At 38.8% G+C, this 18,972-nt stretch overlaps 2 protein-coding genes and 1 long non-coding RNA gene across 3 annotated transcripts in view; all 3 read left to right on the plus strand.

The window, feature by feature from the left end:
- grk3 (G protein-coupled receptor kinase 3) overlaps positions 1-7,794 on the plus strand; it is a 44,798-nt gene extending 37,004 nt beyond the window's left edge. The window contains 6 exon segments of the mRNA XM_068706355.1: positions 887-982; positions 2,973-3,135; positions 4,114-4,181; positions 4,183-4,251; positions 6,549-6,662; positions 6,871-7,794. Coding sequence (XP_068562456.1) covers positions 887-982; positions 2,973-3,135; positions 4,114-4,181; positions 4,183-4,251; positions 6,549-6,662; positions 6,871-7,032 — 672 coding nt within the window. The 3' untranslated portion in view covers positions 7,033-7,794.
- A 237-nt stretch (positions 7,795-8,031) lies between these two features.
- LOC137869150 (uncharacterized) lies at positions 8,032-10,270 on the plus strand. Its single transcript, XR_011102264.1, has 2 exons — positions 8,032-8,501; positions 8,936-10,270. It is a non-coding gene; the product is annotated as an uncharacterized lncRNA (long non-coding RNA).
- Positions 10,271-14,704: 4,434 nt separating this feature from the next.
- Positions 14,705-18,972, plus strand: part of LOC137868755 (unconventional myosin-XVIIIb-like) — a 39,113-nt gene continuing 34,845 nt past the window's right edge. Inside the window, exons 1-5 of the mRNA XM_068705649.1 lie at positions 14,705-14,747; positions 15,466-15,626; positions 16,473-16,853; positions 17,117-17,180; positions 18,795-18,907. Coding sequence (XP_068561750.1) covers positions 14,705-14,747; positions 15,466-15,626; positions 16,473-16,853; positions 17,117-17,180; positions 18,795-18,907 — 762 coding nt within the window. The remainder of the gene's footprint in view (positions 14,748-15,465; positions 15,627-16,472; positions 16,854-17,116; positions 17,181-18,794; positions 18,908-18,972) is intronic.

The raw sequence follows: 18,972 nt of genomic DNA on the forward strand, positions 1-18,972 counted from the left end.
GTCAAACACATTTTTGGGTCTTTAGATTTATATTGACAAAACCTAATTTAAGTATAAATTCTGGTAACAAAATGTGTCTTTTACGAGGATTTACAAATGTATGTGACAATTTTTTAAAGAATTAAAGCCACAGAACACTAAAATAATCCATAAAAAAAAATCAATTAGCCCAATATTGTCTTTTATGGTTTTATATTTTGGGGGAAATAAAAGTGGTCCCACTCTAAATTTCTACATGAATGTACCAAATAGCCATAAGTCCCAGTTTTCCCACCGGCACTTAAACGCAACGCGTGTTTGTGGTCTCGACACTCAAACAAACAATCTGTACGTGAACGCAACAAAATACCATCAATGTGAAACATGTAACGTGTAATGGAATGATGTTTATTTGTTTGGTTATCGTTAATATTTATTAATATATATTTATATTGACTCAGAACACGGTGCTGCTAACTTTACGACTATTAAAACAAAAACTTTATTTCTAAAAAAGCAACTAGTGACAAATTTAGCAATTTTTTTCCATCATAAATATATTTAAAACATGTTTTGTAAACCGTTCCAGAAAAAAACAACTCAATCCACGACTGAGCCGACACAACGTCTTTAAGATTTATGCAAAAAGATGCATGATGACATCATTGGTATGCAAGATAAGATAAGATAATAATAATAATAATAATCTGGTGGTCTCATCAGCCCTCGTCTCTCTCGTCAGAGCCTCACGAGTCATTAAGTCCGGTACAGTTACAGTTGCTATGGTTACCCCATCACTGCTGTGTGACTGTGGCCTTTTTGTTTTGCTCTTTTCTGTTTGTCACTCCATCTTTCTTTCTTTCTCCTCCTCTCTCTCTCTGTGTGTTCTCTCCCTCCCCCTCTGCAGTACTCCCCTCCTCTGATTCCTCCCCGGGGAGAAGTGAATGCCGCCGACGCCTTCGACATCGGCTCCTTTGACGAGGAGGACACGAAGGGCATCAAGGTACCGCTCCTCGCTCCTCCTCTAGCATCCTTCACTGCACACAGACGAGTCCAACGCAGAGGAGTTATTCAACGTAGAAACTGTAAACAATCAAGAAGGACAAGAGGACATGTTCTTTATTGTCCCCGAGAGAACAAACGGCCTAAAACAAACGGAAGACAAACAGGAAGTGAAATAAATAAAGTAAAATGTTCTAGATGCTTTGTGAGCTGAAGGATAGAAATACATTTAAACATTTATTTTTAACGCAACTGTGCTTATTTGAAGCCTTTTGTAATATTAAAATGTCACAATATTACAGAGAACATAAAATAAATATGCATATAAACATAATGAGGATAGAAATCATAAAAACATGAAAACATAATGCTTAAAACTAAACGCACTAGTGTTTGAACATTCACGGCGTCCTCCGGCTCAGGAGCTGAGGATTGTGGGTGATTCGGTGTACCGGGTGTAGTTTTATTGAAAGAAAGTAGTTCCTACATGAAAGCTGCTCTCACCAAGATCTGTGGATTAATCTTCAGTGACCGGGTCAGAATATTTTAGAGAGGAAAATGTCACAAGAGCAAAAAAAAGAGGGTTGAAAACTCTGCAGAACCCGGACCGGATCTCTACATGCTCAGCGTCACTTTTTCCTCTCTGGATTTTGATTATTTTGGTGCACTTTAAGGCACAGAAACACGTTGTTCTCCTCATGAACACATGGATGAACACATGAATGAACACACGGATGAACACACGGATGCTGCATTCTTTCAGCGCGGCGGTACTTTAGTTCTTAGATTCCAGTTTTTCATTATTTCCTAACGTTCCTTTCGGCTCCAGAATAACGAGCAGGGCTGTTTTTGGATCGAAGCAATTTAAAGCAACCCGTTATTATTTTTTATTCCTCCCATCGTTAACGTTAATGTTGCTGCAGTGACGGTTATTCTTCCTCTGACGCGCTATCGGAGAAATAAAAGAGACAAAAACAGGTTTGTTGACGTTTCCCCAGATGGAGGAGTAATAATGATGAGAGAGCTGCAGCCCCCCCGACACTCATCCAGTGTGTTTCTGCCCAAAACAGAATCACACTTTATCAATAATGTCAGAGGAGATTACTGCAGAGATACCTTTTATTACACCCAGACGTGTTTTATTCTGACCAACTACAGCCTCCACAATGATCCCACATTTATTATCATTTTATTTATTGTAATCTTAAAACGTCATTTATTATCATTTAATATATTGTAATATAAAGACATCATTTATTATCATTTTATTTATTGTAATCTAAAGACGTCATTTATTATAATTTTATTCACTGTAATCTAAAGACGTCATTTATTATTTTATTTATTGTAATCTAAAGACGTCATTTATAATCATTTTATTTATTGTAAGACCGTGTTGGTTTTATCCTGATAAACATAATAAATTAAGGGCTTTTTTCGTGCTATTTTCACGTCAATCTATATTGACGTGCAACACACTGTGTTATGTAGTGTTGCAGTGCTAAAAAATTACAATTTTATTGCAAAGACATACGGATCACTTTCTGTTTTCAAAGCCTACAAACTACCAGTTAATTATTATTTAATAAATAAGTACTCTGGATCTGTTTCTTTTGGACCTTAAAAAAGAAGAAGAGCTCTTTGATAACATGGGGAGGCGGGGTAACAAAGCGCTGTCCACTTCCTGTTTTCATTGACGCACTTCTTTTTCATCATATTCGCTGGCAATCAGAACTTTATTGTGAAAGTGAGTCTTATAAGGAACTGATCTGAACACTTATGGGGTCATTATTCTAAAAATCAACATTTATTTCATTATAATAAGTTAAATTATAACACTAATCTGCTGCAACTTTAACTAAACTGAGCTCTAAAAGAAACAAAAACAACAGCATGACTAAAACTGACCAAACTCTTGATAAATACCCATACATATATAATAGATACGGTGTGTTTAACCAGCTGAGTGTCCTCTGTCCTCTGTCCTGTAGCTGCTGGACAGCGACCAGGAGCTCTACAAGAACTTCCCTCTGGTGATCTCGGAGCGCTGGCAGCAGGAGGTGGCGGAGACGGTGTACGAGGCCGTCAACTCGGACACGGACAAGAACGAGGCCCGCAAGAGGGCCAAGAACAAGCAGCTGGGCCACGAGGAGGGTAAAGACGCATCATAATATTAATAATAAATATCTAACAAGACACACGATCGTATTCACTGTGTCTAATAAGACACACGTCGGCTGGTTTACTACAGCTGTATGAACCATAAATACACATATATGCTGTGATTTAATCACAATAAACTGATGAAAATTAAGCAGAAATAACTTCATAATGATGGTGATTTGTAAAAAGTCTGAATTCATGTGTTAGTAGTTCTGTCAACAAGACGACAAGTAAACAACTTTTAAAACGCTTGTTTTCTGAATGGAGTTTGGTTTGATCGATGCTAAGCTAACGTTGTAGCAGCTCCATCAACACTCACAATAACGTTATATAGGTGTAAATACACAGCGTGGTTATTGTTTATAATGTTTATTATATGCATACATTTATACATAGTTTCTGTGTACTAATATGAGATAAAATATGTCTGTCTGTTTCTCTCTCTTTCTGTCTCTCTCTGTCTGTATGTCTCTCTCTCTGTCTTTCTGTCTCTCTGTCTGTCTCTCTCTCTGTCTGTATCTCTCTTTGTCTCTCTCTTTCTGTCTCTGTCTGTATCTCTCTCTCTGTTTCTCTCTGTCTTTCTGTCTCTCTCTGTCTGTATCTCTCTCTCTCTCTGTCTGTATCTCTCTCTTTGTCTGTATCTCTCTCTCTGTCTGTATCTCTCTCTCTCTTTGTCTGTATCTCTCTCTCTGTCTGTATCTCTCTCTCTCTGTCTCTCTTTCTCTCTCTCTCTCTCTCTGTGTCTCTCTCTCTCTCTCTCTCTCTCTCTCTCTCTCTCTCTCTCTCTCTCTGTCTGTCTCTCTCTCTCTCTCTGTCTCTCTCTCTCTCTCTCTCTCTCTCTCTCTGTCTGTATCTCTGTCTCTCTCTGTCTCTGTATCTCTCTGTCTCTCTCTGTCTGTATCTCTGTCTCTCTCTGTCTCTGTATCTCTCTGTCTCTGTCTCTGTATCTCTCTGTCTCTCTGCACACAGACTATGCCTTCGGTAAGGACTGCATCATGCACGGCTACATGCTGAAGTTGGGAAACCCGTTCCTCACCAGAGTGGCAGCGCCGCTACTTCTACCTGTTCCCCAACCGGGTGGAGTGGAGGGGGGAGGGGGAGTCACGGGTGAGTCACGTCCATCACGTTGTTGTGTGTGTCGGTCGTTTTTCATGTCCGTCCGTCCCGAAAGGAGAGGACACTCTGCTGCCTGTCTGTCTGTCTCTGTGTGTGAACGTTGTCTCTCTGTTTGTCCGTCCGTCCGTCCGTCTCCGTCCTTCTCGATGCCACACTGAAGGAGAAGTGGCTCAAACATTTTTAAAATGCAGAGAGACGGGGTGAGTGTCCTCACAGAGGTCCAGGTCTCCCCCCGCTGTGTCCTCCGTCTTTGTCTTCATCCACACTGATACGTTTTCCTTTTTAAAACCCAAACAATGATCTCCGTCCACTCGTTTTAGAAATTATTTCCGCCCACAATAACACACCTGATGATGAATATCACCATGTAAACTTTTACTAGATTACGGGTTAATAATAGTAATTCTGACTGTACTATTAACTAGTACACATTAACTATTAAAAGGAAATAGTTTTGACATTTTGGGAAAATTTCAGAGAGTTGGAAGAGAAGATCGACGCCACTTTCATGTCTGTCCAATGTATATGAAGCTGCAGCTGGTAGATGGTTAGCTTAGCTTAGCATTAAGACTGGGATAAAAGAAGGGGAAACAGCTAGCCTGGCCTGGCTAGCACGATAGTTGTTCAGAACAAACTTAGTATTAATAAGAAAAGGACCTCCTCAAAGCTCAAATAATAGCTTTGCTTTCTGACCAATCGCCTTCGTTTTAGAGGCTCTAGTGCGGACGCTCGGCGCTTTAAAAGGAAGACGTAGCGGTGTGGATGAAGTCTTTGTTCAGACGATGTAGAGCTGTAGTCCACCTCCCTGCTTCAGACTCCGTAGTGTGCTTCAGTCTTTAAACCAGCTGTTAGACAACAACAGGAGGAGCAGAAACTCAGAGCTGCTCTTAGAGCTGCGTTAACCCTTTGAACCCAGACGTCTTGACTCATAGTGGTGCAACGGATCATACGGATCCCCCTCATGGTTTACCGTTAACCATCAGAGTGTGGATAAAGTTTACCGTTAACCATCAGAGTGTGAATAAAGTTTTAACGTTAACCATCAGAGTGTAAATAAAGTTTTAACGTTAACCATCAGAGTGTAAATAAAGTTTTAACGTTAACCATCAGTGTAAATAAAGTTTTAACGTTAACCATCAGAGTGTAAATAAAGTTTAACGTTAACCATCAGTGTAAATAAAGTTTAACGTTAACCATCAGAGTGTAAATAAAGTTTTAACGTTAACCATCAGTGTAAATAAAGTTTTCCTGACGATGGTTCTCCTCCAGTATTCAGTAGAACATGTGTTTCTAGTCTCTGATCTCTGATCATGTTTCATTGTAAACAACCAATCAGTGTTTAAACCAACAGGAGGAGAGCTAGTAACGTTAGCAGCACCGCTAACGGCTAACCAACGAAGGTTCACTTCAGTTACATTATGATGCCTTCAGGCTCTGCTCAGTGAAAATGAGTACTGGCTGAAGGTACATTATAACTTTATCATGATGTGTTCACATGTAATCTGTAAAATGTAGTTTTGGTGATAAACTTGAATAAATCCAGTAGTTTGAAGGAGATGTTTTTCTGATGGTTTTCTGACAGTCGTTTAAATGATTTTTTGAGCCTGAACCGTGAGTGTTATGATCCGTTGCCCCTCTAGTGTTCCTCATAATCTTCATGTTCGTAAATCTTCCATCAGTTCTCGGTTCAAAGGCTTAATATTGTTCAGTGAGAAGTTCTGATGATGTCATATTGTCAACTTTTTATTGTCACAACTGAGTCTTCAGTCTGTGAACGAGTCACAGTAGTTTATTCAAATGTCCACGTACATTTTTATATTTGGTCAAAGTTTTTAGTCTTTATTGTGTTAATATCATCACATTAAAAGACCTTTTCACACGAAGTCCGTTTTGTTTTGTTTTTGTCCAAAATTGTTGCTCGTTTAAAAAAATAAATACGACTTCACGTCTCAAGTTTTCGGAACGGCTACGAATTCCTGCGTTGTTATGAATCCGTCAGATGGAAATGTCATCGTCTAAACTGTCCTCCGATCAGCTGATTCATTCGTTCATTCGTCTCCCACTTTACCAACAATAATGTTTGATTGATTGGAATCTGTGATGATCGTAAAACAAAGCATGACAAGTGATTGATCTCTAGATGGCTAACCGTTAGCTTATTGCTAGCGTCATCAATTTATAAACAAGTAGAATTAAAAATGATTATTTAGATTTTATTCAGATGCATGCTGCTCTTCTTCACCGTTGCTCATTTTCGATGGCTCAATTACTATTTTTTGGTTTCACAGCAAAACCTGCTGACGATGGAGCAGATCGTCACGGTGGAAGAAACGCAGATTAAAGACAAGAAATGTATCCTGCTGCGCATCAAAGGAGGGAAGCAGTTTGTGCTGCAGTGTGAGGTACGACCCCCCCCCCCCCCCCCCCCCCCCCCCCCCCCCCCCCCCCCCCCCCCCAGGATAACGACCTGATCTCTCTATCTCTTAATATTCATCGTTTAATACTGTGTGTGTGTGTGTGTGTGTGTGTGTGTGTGTGTGTGTGTGTGTGTGTGTGTGTGTGTGTGTGTGTGTGTGTGTGTGTGTGTGTGTGTGTGGTGTGTGTGTGTAGAGCGACCCTGAGTTCGTGCAGTGGAAGAAGGAGCTGACTGAAGCGTTCACAGAAGCCCAGAAGCTGCTGCGTCGAGCCCCCAAAGTCATCGGGAAGGGTCGGGCCGGAGTGGTGGAGCTCTCCAAACCCCCCCTCACACACCGCAACAGCAACGGCCTGTGAAACACACACACACAAATATACACCTTTATATACACACACACACACACACACACACACACTGCATCCCACCTCCTCCCCGCCTCATCAGGACATTCGCCCCTGTAGCCACACACACCTCGCAGTGTGCGTGTGCAGACCATGCCCACACACACACACACACACACACACACACACATACACACACTCGACCAATCATTGTGCGACATCGTTTAGTATTTTTTTTTTTTCTGCCATGGGACCTTGCCAGTTGACGGAGAGAGAAGAGGAAAGGAAACGAGGAGGACTCAGCATGTGAAGGACCTCCTGCATGACGAGGACTGACACCGCCCCCCCCCCCGCTGACGAGGCCTCTTAGCGGGGGGGGTGTATACCTGCGAGAGGGACAAACTGAAATAAAGGAAAATTTAAAACAATAATAAGCGCTGCTCGACCGGCTCCCACCCCCCACACTGAAGTGCATAAAGTGCCAACATCAACATTTACTTGAGTCACCCTGGAGGGGGGGGGGGGGGGGTTGATCATTCCAATGCAGAAAAAAAACAACAACCAGGAAGTACAAGGAGCTACAGACTCTTTCCTGATTGGCTCCTGTACAGCTCTTGTTGCCATGGAGACTGAGATTCCGTTGGCTGACGCCGACATGTGTCAGCCGGTTGCTGTGGTAACGGGCGAAGAACTGGTCCACTGAGGGGGAGGGGGGGGGGTTATGGGTATCCACGGACAACGGTGTGACTATTGTGTATGAAGGCTACACTTGCAGATAAGGGGGGGGAGAGGGGTGATGGGGGAGGGGGGGGGGGGGAGAGACTCTGAGTGTAAATAGAACCCCCCCCCCTCTCTCTGTGCATCTCCAGTGTTTTATTATCTGTCTCTGCTTTAGGAGAAGAAGAGGAAGAGGCTTGATTTCCTGCTGGCTGGGTGGTGGTGGGAGGGGCTAATGGTGGTGGTTTTGGTGGTGGGAGGGGCTAATGGTGGGGGGGGGGGGGGGGGGGGGGGGTGAGACAGGCTGCGTTACCTCAGTTGGACCGTACCAGTTTGAACACCTGGAGGCCAGAAACCACAAAATTTGCCACCTCTTTTTTTTTTTTTTTTTTTTTTATGTGGAGGCGCGATCAAGTGTTGATGGGAAATGTAGTCCAGTGATCCTCCTCCTGCTGTAAAGAACTACATGTACCAGGATGCATTGCTACAGACGTTCTCACAGGAATATGAACTAGATGTTAGAGAAGGAACATTGATCATCAACACTGATTGAACGTCCTCATAAAAAGTGACAAAGAATTTTACCCAACAACAACAACAACAACAACAACCCCCGTTAGGTTCACAGCTTCCTGTTGAGGAGGAATGAAGAAGAAGACAATGCTGAAGCTGATTTAAAGGAACAGTCCACCCTTAAATTCACCAATCAGAAGCTTCTTTGAGGCATTTTTTTCTGGATCATCTCTTTGATGTTTGAGGCATTTCAGGTGATTTTATTTTTTATTTTTATTACCATGAAGGGTTTAAATATTCGTTTTTTTTTTCTTTGCACTCATTTACCGCACCCTGCCTCATCTGCATGTAGTTCTGTACCGGTTGAGTTTGGCCTGCATTTCCCAGAATGCCTTAGGACAAACTCTTGACGCTGAGTAGAAGCTGCAACTAATTATTAGTTTTTATCATTAATTAATCCGATAATGTGGTCGATTTAAAATAGGCTAAAAACACCAGAGCGGACTTTTTTTTAAATTTTTTTTTTTTATTCTAGCAAATCCATTTCCTGTCACACGTCACAATAAAAGCATCAAAATCGTCACATTGTAGAAGCTGCAACCTGAAAGTTTATTTTGAAATTTTTGCTTGAAAAATTACACAAAAAATATATATAAAAAAGCTGTTTTGTTGATTTTAATATCTGCAGGAAGAAGAAGAAGAAGAAGAAGAAGAAGCCGTCTGTCTCCTCAAAGTTTATTGTGACGTCATGTTTTCAGATCTGGACTTCTTTACGGTTCAGAAACTCAGTCGTGTTTTAAAACGGAAGAAACGTGGCGAGTTGTTGTCGATGCATTCTTTGATTTCAGGGTTTTTGATTTTCTGTTTTTCTTTGTAGCCTTTGAACGAGTCGTGAGGAGAAACGATCGTCTTAGAGAAAGTCTGTCGCCTCTCAAAGGTGAACTTTTATTTTTGTAAACCAAAATGTTTTTTTTATTGTTTTCATTGTTGTTGCACCTTTTCTTTTTTTTTGTTGCCCAGAATGTGTTACTTAATAGTTGTTAAATGTGCCAAATAACTGTTGCTGATTGAGAGGAACCAATGGGAAGCCTCGCTTTCTCTGAACTTTGTTTTTTACACACACACACACACACACACACACACACACACACACACACACACACACACACACACACGGTGGTGGAGGGTAAAAACAAAAAAAAACTGTGACCAAACATTTTTCCTGGAGTGTGTGTGTGTGTGTGTGTGTGTGTGTGTGTGTGTGTGTGTGTGTGTGTGTGTGTGTGTGTGTGTGTGTGTGTGTGTGTGTGTGTGTGTGTGTGTGTGTGCGCTCTGCCACGTTGCCAGCTCTACTAAACGTCTTCACACACCGTCTGTCCGTCATGTGACGTCTCTCTGTACGCGCTTTTATTTTCATTTTTCGGTGGTCACACACAGATTCTCTGCTCACACACACAAAGACAAATAAGAAAAAAAAAAGAAGAAAAAAAAAAGCGGATGGCATATAGGATAATAAGAACTTCAGAAGTATATATAAATATATGTGTATATGAAAGGAGGAGACGCTCTCTAGGTTTATTTAAAAGATTTAATGTAGAAAAGCAGACAGGGAGGTCGGGTTCTTTTTTTTTTCGTGAGTATAATTGTTTGTGGTGAAGACTTTCAGCTCAACTCTTTGCACATAAAGACTTTAGATATCGTACCTGCGAGTTCCAGATGATTATTTTTGTTTGAATACAGGACTCTTTGCTCTTTCATATTTATTGCGTGCGGGGAGCAAAAAAAAACAAACACACAAAACTCTCCTCCAGACTTTCTGTTCCACAAACACAAATACTACTGGCTTCTGGGTCATTATCGCCAATAAAGGTTCTGATAATACCGATTATATAATTGATGATATTATTCGATGATTATTCTGAAATTAATTTTATTTTGATGATTTTTATTTGTTTGTTTTGGAGGTAGGAAGTGTTGGACTGCTCATACAAACAGTTCATCAATAAAAACCTTTTTCCGTGTTGCTTCCTGTCACGTTTGCTTTCATTCTGATTATACAATATATTTATATTTATTTTATATTATATTTAGTTAATATATTTATATTATATTTTATATATTTATTTTATTTTATATAATACTTATTTATATAATATTTATATGTATTTAGATTATATTTATATTATGCAATATTATATTATATTGTATTTAATGTCGACACTTTGAACGTTTGTTGTTGGTTTTATTCTTTAATGTCTCTAAAATGTTTGTTAGTCAGAGGTCGAAAGTAACTTAAGTAAATACTTGAGTACTGCTCTTAAATACAGTTAGTGGTACTTGTATGCCTCTCACACATGTACTTTTACTGCATTACATTTATTACTAGTTACTTTACAGATTCATATTAATCAACTAATAAATGTGTTATAGATTAAACTACCAGCAGTTTATAAAGTCATTAAAATCAATTATGATACAATTATATATTATTCTGCATAACGAGTGACTTACTTTTGGTACTTGAAGTATATTTTGATGCTAATACTTTCACACTTAAGTAAAACTTTCAATGCATGAATTGTACTTGTACTTGAGTATTTCTACGCTGTAGTATTACTACCTTTTACTTCTTCCACTGATGTACAACAGACTATAAATAGGATTAACGTTAACGCAGGATTTATTAAATTATTGTCTGAAGAAATGTTTAATTTATTATAAATGTGAAACACAAGATAGTGTGAAAGTGAATTATGAGAGTTTTTATTTATATTAATTAATCTTTATGTAATGACCCTCCACACATAACGTCTAATGTGTGAACCGGAGAGTTTGAATCTAAACCAGTGAGAGTGAATGTTCCAGATGTTTACAGACAATGTTTTTGGTGAATCTTGAACAAAGAGTCACTTCTTCAAAGCTTCACCGTCAGGAGAGAAGGAGAAGAGAAGAGAAGAAGAAGAGGAGAGGAGAGAAGAGAAGGAGAGACGGAGAGAAAAAGAGGAAAGAAGCTCCGTCCTGTAAGTAAAGAAAGAGAGAGATCAGATGTGATTATAATAAATTATATTTTATATTATTTAACATTTAAAGTTTGGACCGTTGTGTAAACTCTGAAGTTCTGTTCTACTTTATACTTTTATTACATTTATTGAACCTTTTACAGTTTTCAATACTTTCTACATAAAAAAGCTTGCTCATGTGATATGAAGTACTATACTTCTTATCTAAGTAGTAGTATACAAAGTGTATGAAGTCGGCTGAACATTAAAATACTTGTATTTATATTTGTTGGTGATAAAAACATAAGTAAATATTGTATAATATAAAACCGTGAAAGTAGAGTGAATACTTCTGATACTTAAAGTACATTATGCTGATGATACTTTTGTACTTTTACTTGAGTAACATTTTTAATTCAGGACTTTTGCTTGTATTGGAGTACTTTTATGTTATAGTACTTCTACCTTTACTTCAGTAAAAGTTCTCAGAATCTAAATTAAAATTAAAATTTAACAAATAAACCAGTCTGTGGTTTAATTAACAAGCTCACATTAAAGAATCAACACAGAACTGCTGAGGCTGATGGGGAAACTCCAGATCTGCAGGGATTTAACCAAAGTGTGAAATGAAGAATACAAGTTTTTAAAGATAAAATCACTTCGATAAGAACAATTTGGTACAAACGAAACGTCACAGAAACTAAAAAGAAAAGATCTCATTAAATAAAAAGAACAAAAGTGAACCTCAAACCCCCAAAACACACCAAGACGGAGGAGCCTGGCTCCATGTTGGCCTCATGGTGTTTTTGGGGGTTCATCCTCTGGGAACATGAACATCAGAAGCAAATTCCATCACGAGATGTTTCAGTGTGGAATAAATAATTAAATAAAAAAATAAAAACATTATTCTGCAGCGTTCTTTCTCTTAAAATGCTACAAATTATTTATGTAAATAAAGCAGTTTTTCTGCTGATCTTCCTCCTCTTCCTCCTCCTCTTCCTCCTCCTCTTCCTCCTCTCCTTTCTTTCCCTCAGCTGGAGCTGTCAATCAAACCGGACAGCTGATGCTTTGCACATGTGCACTTGTGTCAGTGACAGCCGGTGTCCATTAACTCCCCCCTCCCCCCCCCCCCTTTTTTTACTTCATCCATTTTTACAAAATAAAAGTCTTATTGTACATTTATAAGATGATAAACAATAGTTTCATGATTTAATTAAATTCTTCTTTTCTTCTTGTTTGGTGTCAAACAGTTCACCACCCCCCCCACCCCTCTATTAATAGCCTGTTATCCAGTGTTTGATTGGCTGCAGACCCCCGAGTGTCACTCTATTTCTGACTCTACTGCTTGTCCCAGTCCGGTCCGTCAGTGTCTCGGTGTGTTTGTGTGTCGGTGGGATTCTCAGGATTTTGTCTTTAACCGTCTGGATCTTTGAGCTGCTTTTTGTTTTTGTATTTGAAGGTACGTTTGTTTTCTGTCCACATTCAGAGAGAATGATGATATATTATTTCATTTCTGGAGGATTTGAGGTGAGGGTGAGAGGCCTGCTGACGAAGGCCGAAAGCCGGGGTTTGATTTGTAGTTTGAGACAGAAGGAAACACCAGAACGCTGGTTTTTATTCCTTATTGTTTCTCTTCAGAGGACGTTTCTAGAGACTCCTCGTGGGTCATAAATGTGTCTTGATGATTGGCTTAGTTGCCTGTCCTGTTCAAACTAGCTGTGGAGTTGTTTACAGCGGACCGACGCAACTGTTCGTCTGGATGTGGTTTCATCCCGTGTGACCCTGATTTTAAATGCAGCCTCGAGGACAAATATTCAATCTAAAGAGCTCAGCGTCCAATGAAAAGACGAGGAAGTAGAAAAATACTGAACTGAAAGACGAGTAGCAGAAAACTAAACAGGTGTCTGGTGGGAAATCCTGTGGTTTTAAAAAATATATAATAATATATTTAAGAATTTATGTCAATATAAGAGCAAACAAAAATGAGACATTATAGATACGTATTGATTGGTTTTTCCTTCAGTCAACATTAGTCGATAAATGAGTCTTTAATGGTGATTTAAAAGCGGAGAACAGCAGATTAATGCTCATATTTTCTAGTTCTTGTGCAGAATATTTAGATTTTCGGTTGCAGTCGACTGAATAATGAGTTAACTGCAAACTAAATGCATAAGTAAGTTATTTTTAATGCACTTAAATGAAAGAAGAGATGGCCGCCTTCTGTTATGTTTCATAAATGGTTAGTTTAGGTCAGAATTTAGTGCATCACTTCCGGTGAGCTGCTAGTTTTTAACACTTTGAGCTCTGTTGATCATATTTGGCGTCTGAGCTCATCGAATCTGTTTTGTTTTTACAACCTCACCGTCAGAACTCAGAGTCTGACTTTTGTTTTTTCTTCGCACTTGAAGAGCCAAAAATCATCATTTCACTTTTACATTCAACTCAATAAACGTAAAAGTCATCCAGGACTTTATATCTTCCAGGCAGATATACGAGACAGATATATAGAGCGGACGATCGTCAGCATAGCAGTGAAATAATTAACTAATAACTTAAACTAGAGGAAAACAGTTTATTTAAAGCAATAAAGGATCCAGAATAGAGTCCTGAGGGACTCCACAGGTAATCAAAGCACTTTTAGATGAGGCATTACTGCATCAACAGTCAACAGTCATTAATATTAATATTCAGAGATCTGTACTGTATCAAAGGTCTAACAATATCAAAACAGTAGAATAACCAGCATCAAACATCATTAAGGACCTTCAGAAGAGCAGTTTGGGTGCGTGGTAATGGAGAGGAAAGACTTAAGAAGGCAAGTTTACTTGATTATTAGTCTACAATCAATAGAAACTTAAAAGTGTTTATTTGTTTTGTGCACTTGTTTAAGTTTAAGACAGAATTCTTAACTCAAGAGCCACTTACTAGCTTTTTATGGAGCGTTTCAGCCTCCTCAGCAAACTGATTTCACTATCTTTATTTCATTTAACTTCTTTAAGAGTGTTTTCTTTATACCTCTGAACTATCACACAGATCTTATATTTATCACATGATAATAAATAAAATACTTGAAATTTAACATAAGGATGAGTTTAAAAAAACTCATGAAGGTGTGATTGATGACATCAGATCACAGTGACAGCAGAGCGTCTTTAGCAGAAGGACGAGGACGATAACATTAAGCTTCTTACAGAATCACGAGGCCTCGACGGACACAGAGTGATGCAAAAATATGTTTGTGTGAACTTTTTGACTGATTTGGTCTGAAGGAATGAAATGTTTATTATTGACATTATTTTGTCTCTCCTTTTTGTCAGGCTGTTTGTCTCTCTCTGCGCACACACACACACACACACACACACACACACACACACACACCGCCACTCTGACATCACTGGCTGTGACCACTGACACCCCCCCCCACGACCCCTGAACCCCCCCCCCCCCCCGTTGAAACCATGGCGCTGTCTTCACGCTTAAAACTGTGGGAGAAGAAGGGAGGTGCAGAGATGCTGCATGCTGCGTTAATTAAACATCTAATATGTGATTGACTGTGTGTGTGTGTGTGTGTGTGTGTGTGTGTGTGTGTGTGTGTGTGTGTGTGTGTGTGGTGCATTGATTACATGGTGAGTGGACTCTCTGTTCTAACCCTGACTCATCATCATCATCATGTGTTAGTCATCCTGCATGTTTAGAGATTTTTAAAGCTGCATTCTGTCACCGACATCTGAGGCATGAAGCCGGTTCAGGAGCAACAATTCTCTTCACCAACAGCGTGAAAGTAGAAAACTGTTGACTATTGTTGAATAATTCTCTAAAATGTTAAATATCTTTTTATGAATTTGCAAAATGCAATTAAAACAAAAAAAAACATATTTAAATATAATTTTACATAAGAGTTTAAAACTAATGTAAATGAATAATAAGATCATTTAAATATATTTATTTGAGACATCTACAACATGCAGCGGGATGGATGGAGGTAGAAAACCTGAAAACTATATCTTAAAATATAGTTTACGTGTTCTTTTCCTCGTGCAAACATTTTAAATTCTAAATATAAAGTAACGACTCTGCAAGAGAGAAGATATGTTTTGAATAATCCGTGAGCTGCATGTTGTGCAAAGTTGAAAAACCTGCATGTGTAGTTTCATTCATTGTGTATAAAGACTCTTCATTCACGTCTCACAGTGACTTTATGTCTCTCTCCACCTGCTTCCATCATTTGAACCACAGATAAAAGAGGAGAAGACGCCGGTGGCAGTGGCCGAACCTCCTCCACCTCTGTCGGCTCTGCCGGGTGGCTTCCTCAAACAGCTGGTGAGAGACTCGGAGAAGGAGACCAAACAGAAAGAGCCGGAGGCCAAAGACGAGAGACCGGTGAGCCATTTTTTGCTCGCTCTCTCTCTCTCTCTCTCTCTCTCTCTCTCTCTCTCTCTCTCTATATATATATATATATATATATATATATATATATATACTGTATATACTGTATATATATCTATATCTATATATAGATCTATATATATCTATATATAGATATAGATATATATCTATATATATATATATCTATATATATATATGGATATATATATACACGACTGGACTCAATTTACTCAATTTAATCTGAACAAAAGTGTCAAAATGCAAAGTTGTGGTCTGTGAGCCAATGAGAAGAGAATATGAGTCCCCAGCTATGAGGCACATTAGCAGTGTTTTTGATTTCTCAGATTTTAAAACTTTCAGAGCTTCTCAACACTTTAAATAGTACAAACACAATGTTTGTTGTCAGGTAAAAAAAACAGCTGAATAATCTTTTACAAAACAAACTTTTTTTTCTGTTAGCTTCTCATTCTGAACCAGAAGGAGTTAAATGAATCGAGGAAGTAGCCTCCTGTTTGTTTTTCTTCTTTTGTATCAGGACATTAAGTGTTACACAGTTGAGACAGAGAAAACCACAACTTGTTGTTTTTACACATTGGTTCTTAAATAACGTGAATTAGTGAGCTTTAGAGGTAGCTGAGCTAGCTGTTTCTCCCTGTTTCCAGTCTTTAAGCTAAACTAAGCTAACTGGTTTTGTGTCAAAAATCCTACCCAGTTGTCAGATTATTTATTTTTTTTGCAAAGTATGTTTCCGCAAATGTTTCTGGGTTTACGATGATTGCCGATGTTTCTGATTAAAAATTATATAAATAAAATATATGATAAAAATAAATTACGCTACAGCCAAACAAGCTGAGTGACGACCTCGTGCAGCAGTTCCTCCTCCCGGATCAGACTCCTCCGATCCTCGAGGCGGAGATGTTGCTCCGGGCCGAGCAGCTCGTCAACAACAACAACAACATCAGCATCAAGCAGTCGGACGGGCGGTCCTCGACCCAGAGCCACGGTTACTCACCGGACCTAGGAAACAGGCGGGAAACCAAACAGGAAGTAGCACTGGACGTGAAGACGGAGAGGAGCAAGAAGAAGAAGGAGAGGAGAGAGGAGGTGCAGCAGGTGGATAAAGGGAAAGAGGAGAAAAGGAAAGAGGAAGGGATGGAGGAGAGGCAGGAGCCGGAGGGGAGACAAGCAGACATGAGTGTGACGGAGCCGGACAGGAGGGAGGTTCGTCTGATGTTTCTTACATGAAGTCCTGGAATTATTACAGACTTTATTACAGTTTTATTAATAGCTTACCAAATATATAGACAAACTGATTTACTAAATTTAAATTTAGTGGCTTTAAAGTATCATTTAAGTTAAACTGATGGAATGAATTTTCATTTGTCAATAATTACGGCGTCATGCTCCAGACTCACATAATTTATCATGTAAATACACTATAATTAATATCTCACATATCAATATCTCTGTTGTTTCTCCATCAGGTCAGAGATGTTTGGTACGAAGCTGGAACTGTTTGGTTCGTCCACAAGGACGGGTTCACCCTCGGTGAGTCAATAAACACACACACAAAAAAAATCTTTTTCTTTGGTTTGGGATAAACCTGAGCGCCAGGAGAAAACCCTACATGATTGATTAATGGGGGTGTGCAAATCACTAGCCACTGTGTTTTGCGCAACAACGTAAGCTTGACAGTGTGGCGCGACAGCGTAGTGTAACAATGTAACTACAGTAAATAAGTAACCATCCCTAGCAGACTTTCCGACATAACGTTACATAACAATCGTAAAGTACATTCAGAATATTATTTGAAGAACAATTTTAAATTGAAATACAGAATAAAACTCACAACTCAATTAAAATATATAACTTGCTTAGAAACCTGAAACAAACAAACACAGAAGAAAACATTTTCATCTGAGTCGTTTTTTATCCGTGTTCAGGTGTCTTTAGTGCTGCAATGAGGAGAAAAGATGTGAACATGTAAGATATAATGTGAGTGGATTAATGAGAGTCCTCTGATAATCCACTCACAATCTGTAGTAATCTGTTAGTTCACCTACACGTCATGTTACATATCAGAGTCAATATGTGTCTCCGGATGCTGCTCCAGCCGATGGATCATCTGCTCATTTAATCCAGCCAGCGTCCTCACATCCATCCAGCTCCTCGCTGCTCTGAACCCATCAGAGCCTCACAAAACCTCTGACCTTTTAAGAGACGTGCACACGTTTCATGATGCTTTATACTTCTGTCACGACACAAATAATGTGTTTTTTTTATATTGTAGTTTTAAGCGCACAAAATGTATTTATAACAGCTAGTTACTTTTCAGATTAATATTTTACATAAAAAAAACATATTTGACTCTTTTAAAACACAGCTGGTGAAGATTAAACCACTGTTTTATGCTTGTGACTGTCTGTTCGAGGGCCCAAAGACGTCAAATTATTCTTCCACTATTTAACACATATTAAAGAAATGTCCAGGCTATGAATATAAATGATCAGAACTCTGTTTCTTTATCTTCTTTCCTCCCATTAATCATCTCTTCAGGTTTGCATTTGTCTTTTGTCTTTGTCCACACTTGTCCTATCAAATTTTTTGGGTACATCATCATTATATATTTTTACTTTAATAACCATTTTCTTAACATTATTTTTGTATTTTATTTTACTGTTATTTTATTTTTACTTATTTTATTGTATTTTAGTTGTATCATTTTATTGTACTATTACTGTTATTATAGCTTTTAATTCTATTTCAATACATTCCTTTGACAATTTGACAATTATTTTATTGTTTCTCGTGCATTTGTCTGAAATCTGTGAAGCACTTTGAACTACACTAACTTGTAAGAAAGCTGCTTTACCAATAAAGTTTGATTGAATGAAATGATTTAAAATATTAGAGGTCTAGAAAATTAAAACTGATTCATGTATTAGAACATCTTCTATCAGATCCTGCTGCAGTAGAATGAGAGTGCTCAGAAGCACTACCACTTTAGTCCACAGGGGGAGACAGAATCAACACAGAATGAAAGTTCCTCGTAGTAGCTTTAAGTAAAGGATCTAAATACCACTCTGCATTAATAACAGGAGCTGTGGTTGTTGATAGAGTTTGATTATTGGTCTCTGATTGGTTGGTATGATCTTGTTTCAGCCACTCAGCTGAAGCCAGACGAAGGCACACCTGAACTCCCAGAAGGCCGAGTGAGAGTCCGTCTGCAGACAGACGGGTCACTGCACGACGTGACAGAGTACGAGATCGAGAAGGTAGCTGATATCTATTTTCTTGTTCTTGTTGTCTGTCGTTTAACACTTTGCTGTACTCACAGCGA

The sequence above is a fragment of the Cebidichthys violaceus genome, unplaced genomic scaffold (genome assembly GCF_023349555.1).
Source record: "Cebidichthys violaceus isolate CVI_PGR_0920_01 unplaced genomic scaffold, fCebVio1.0.p SCAF_12, whole genome shotgun sequence".
Taxonomy (NCBI): domain Eukaryota; kingdom Metazoa; phylum Chordata; class Actinopteri; order Perciformes; family Stichaeidae; genus Cebidichthys; species Cebidichthys violaceus.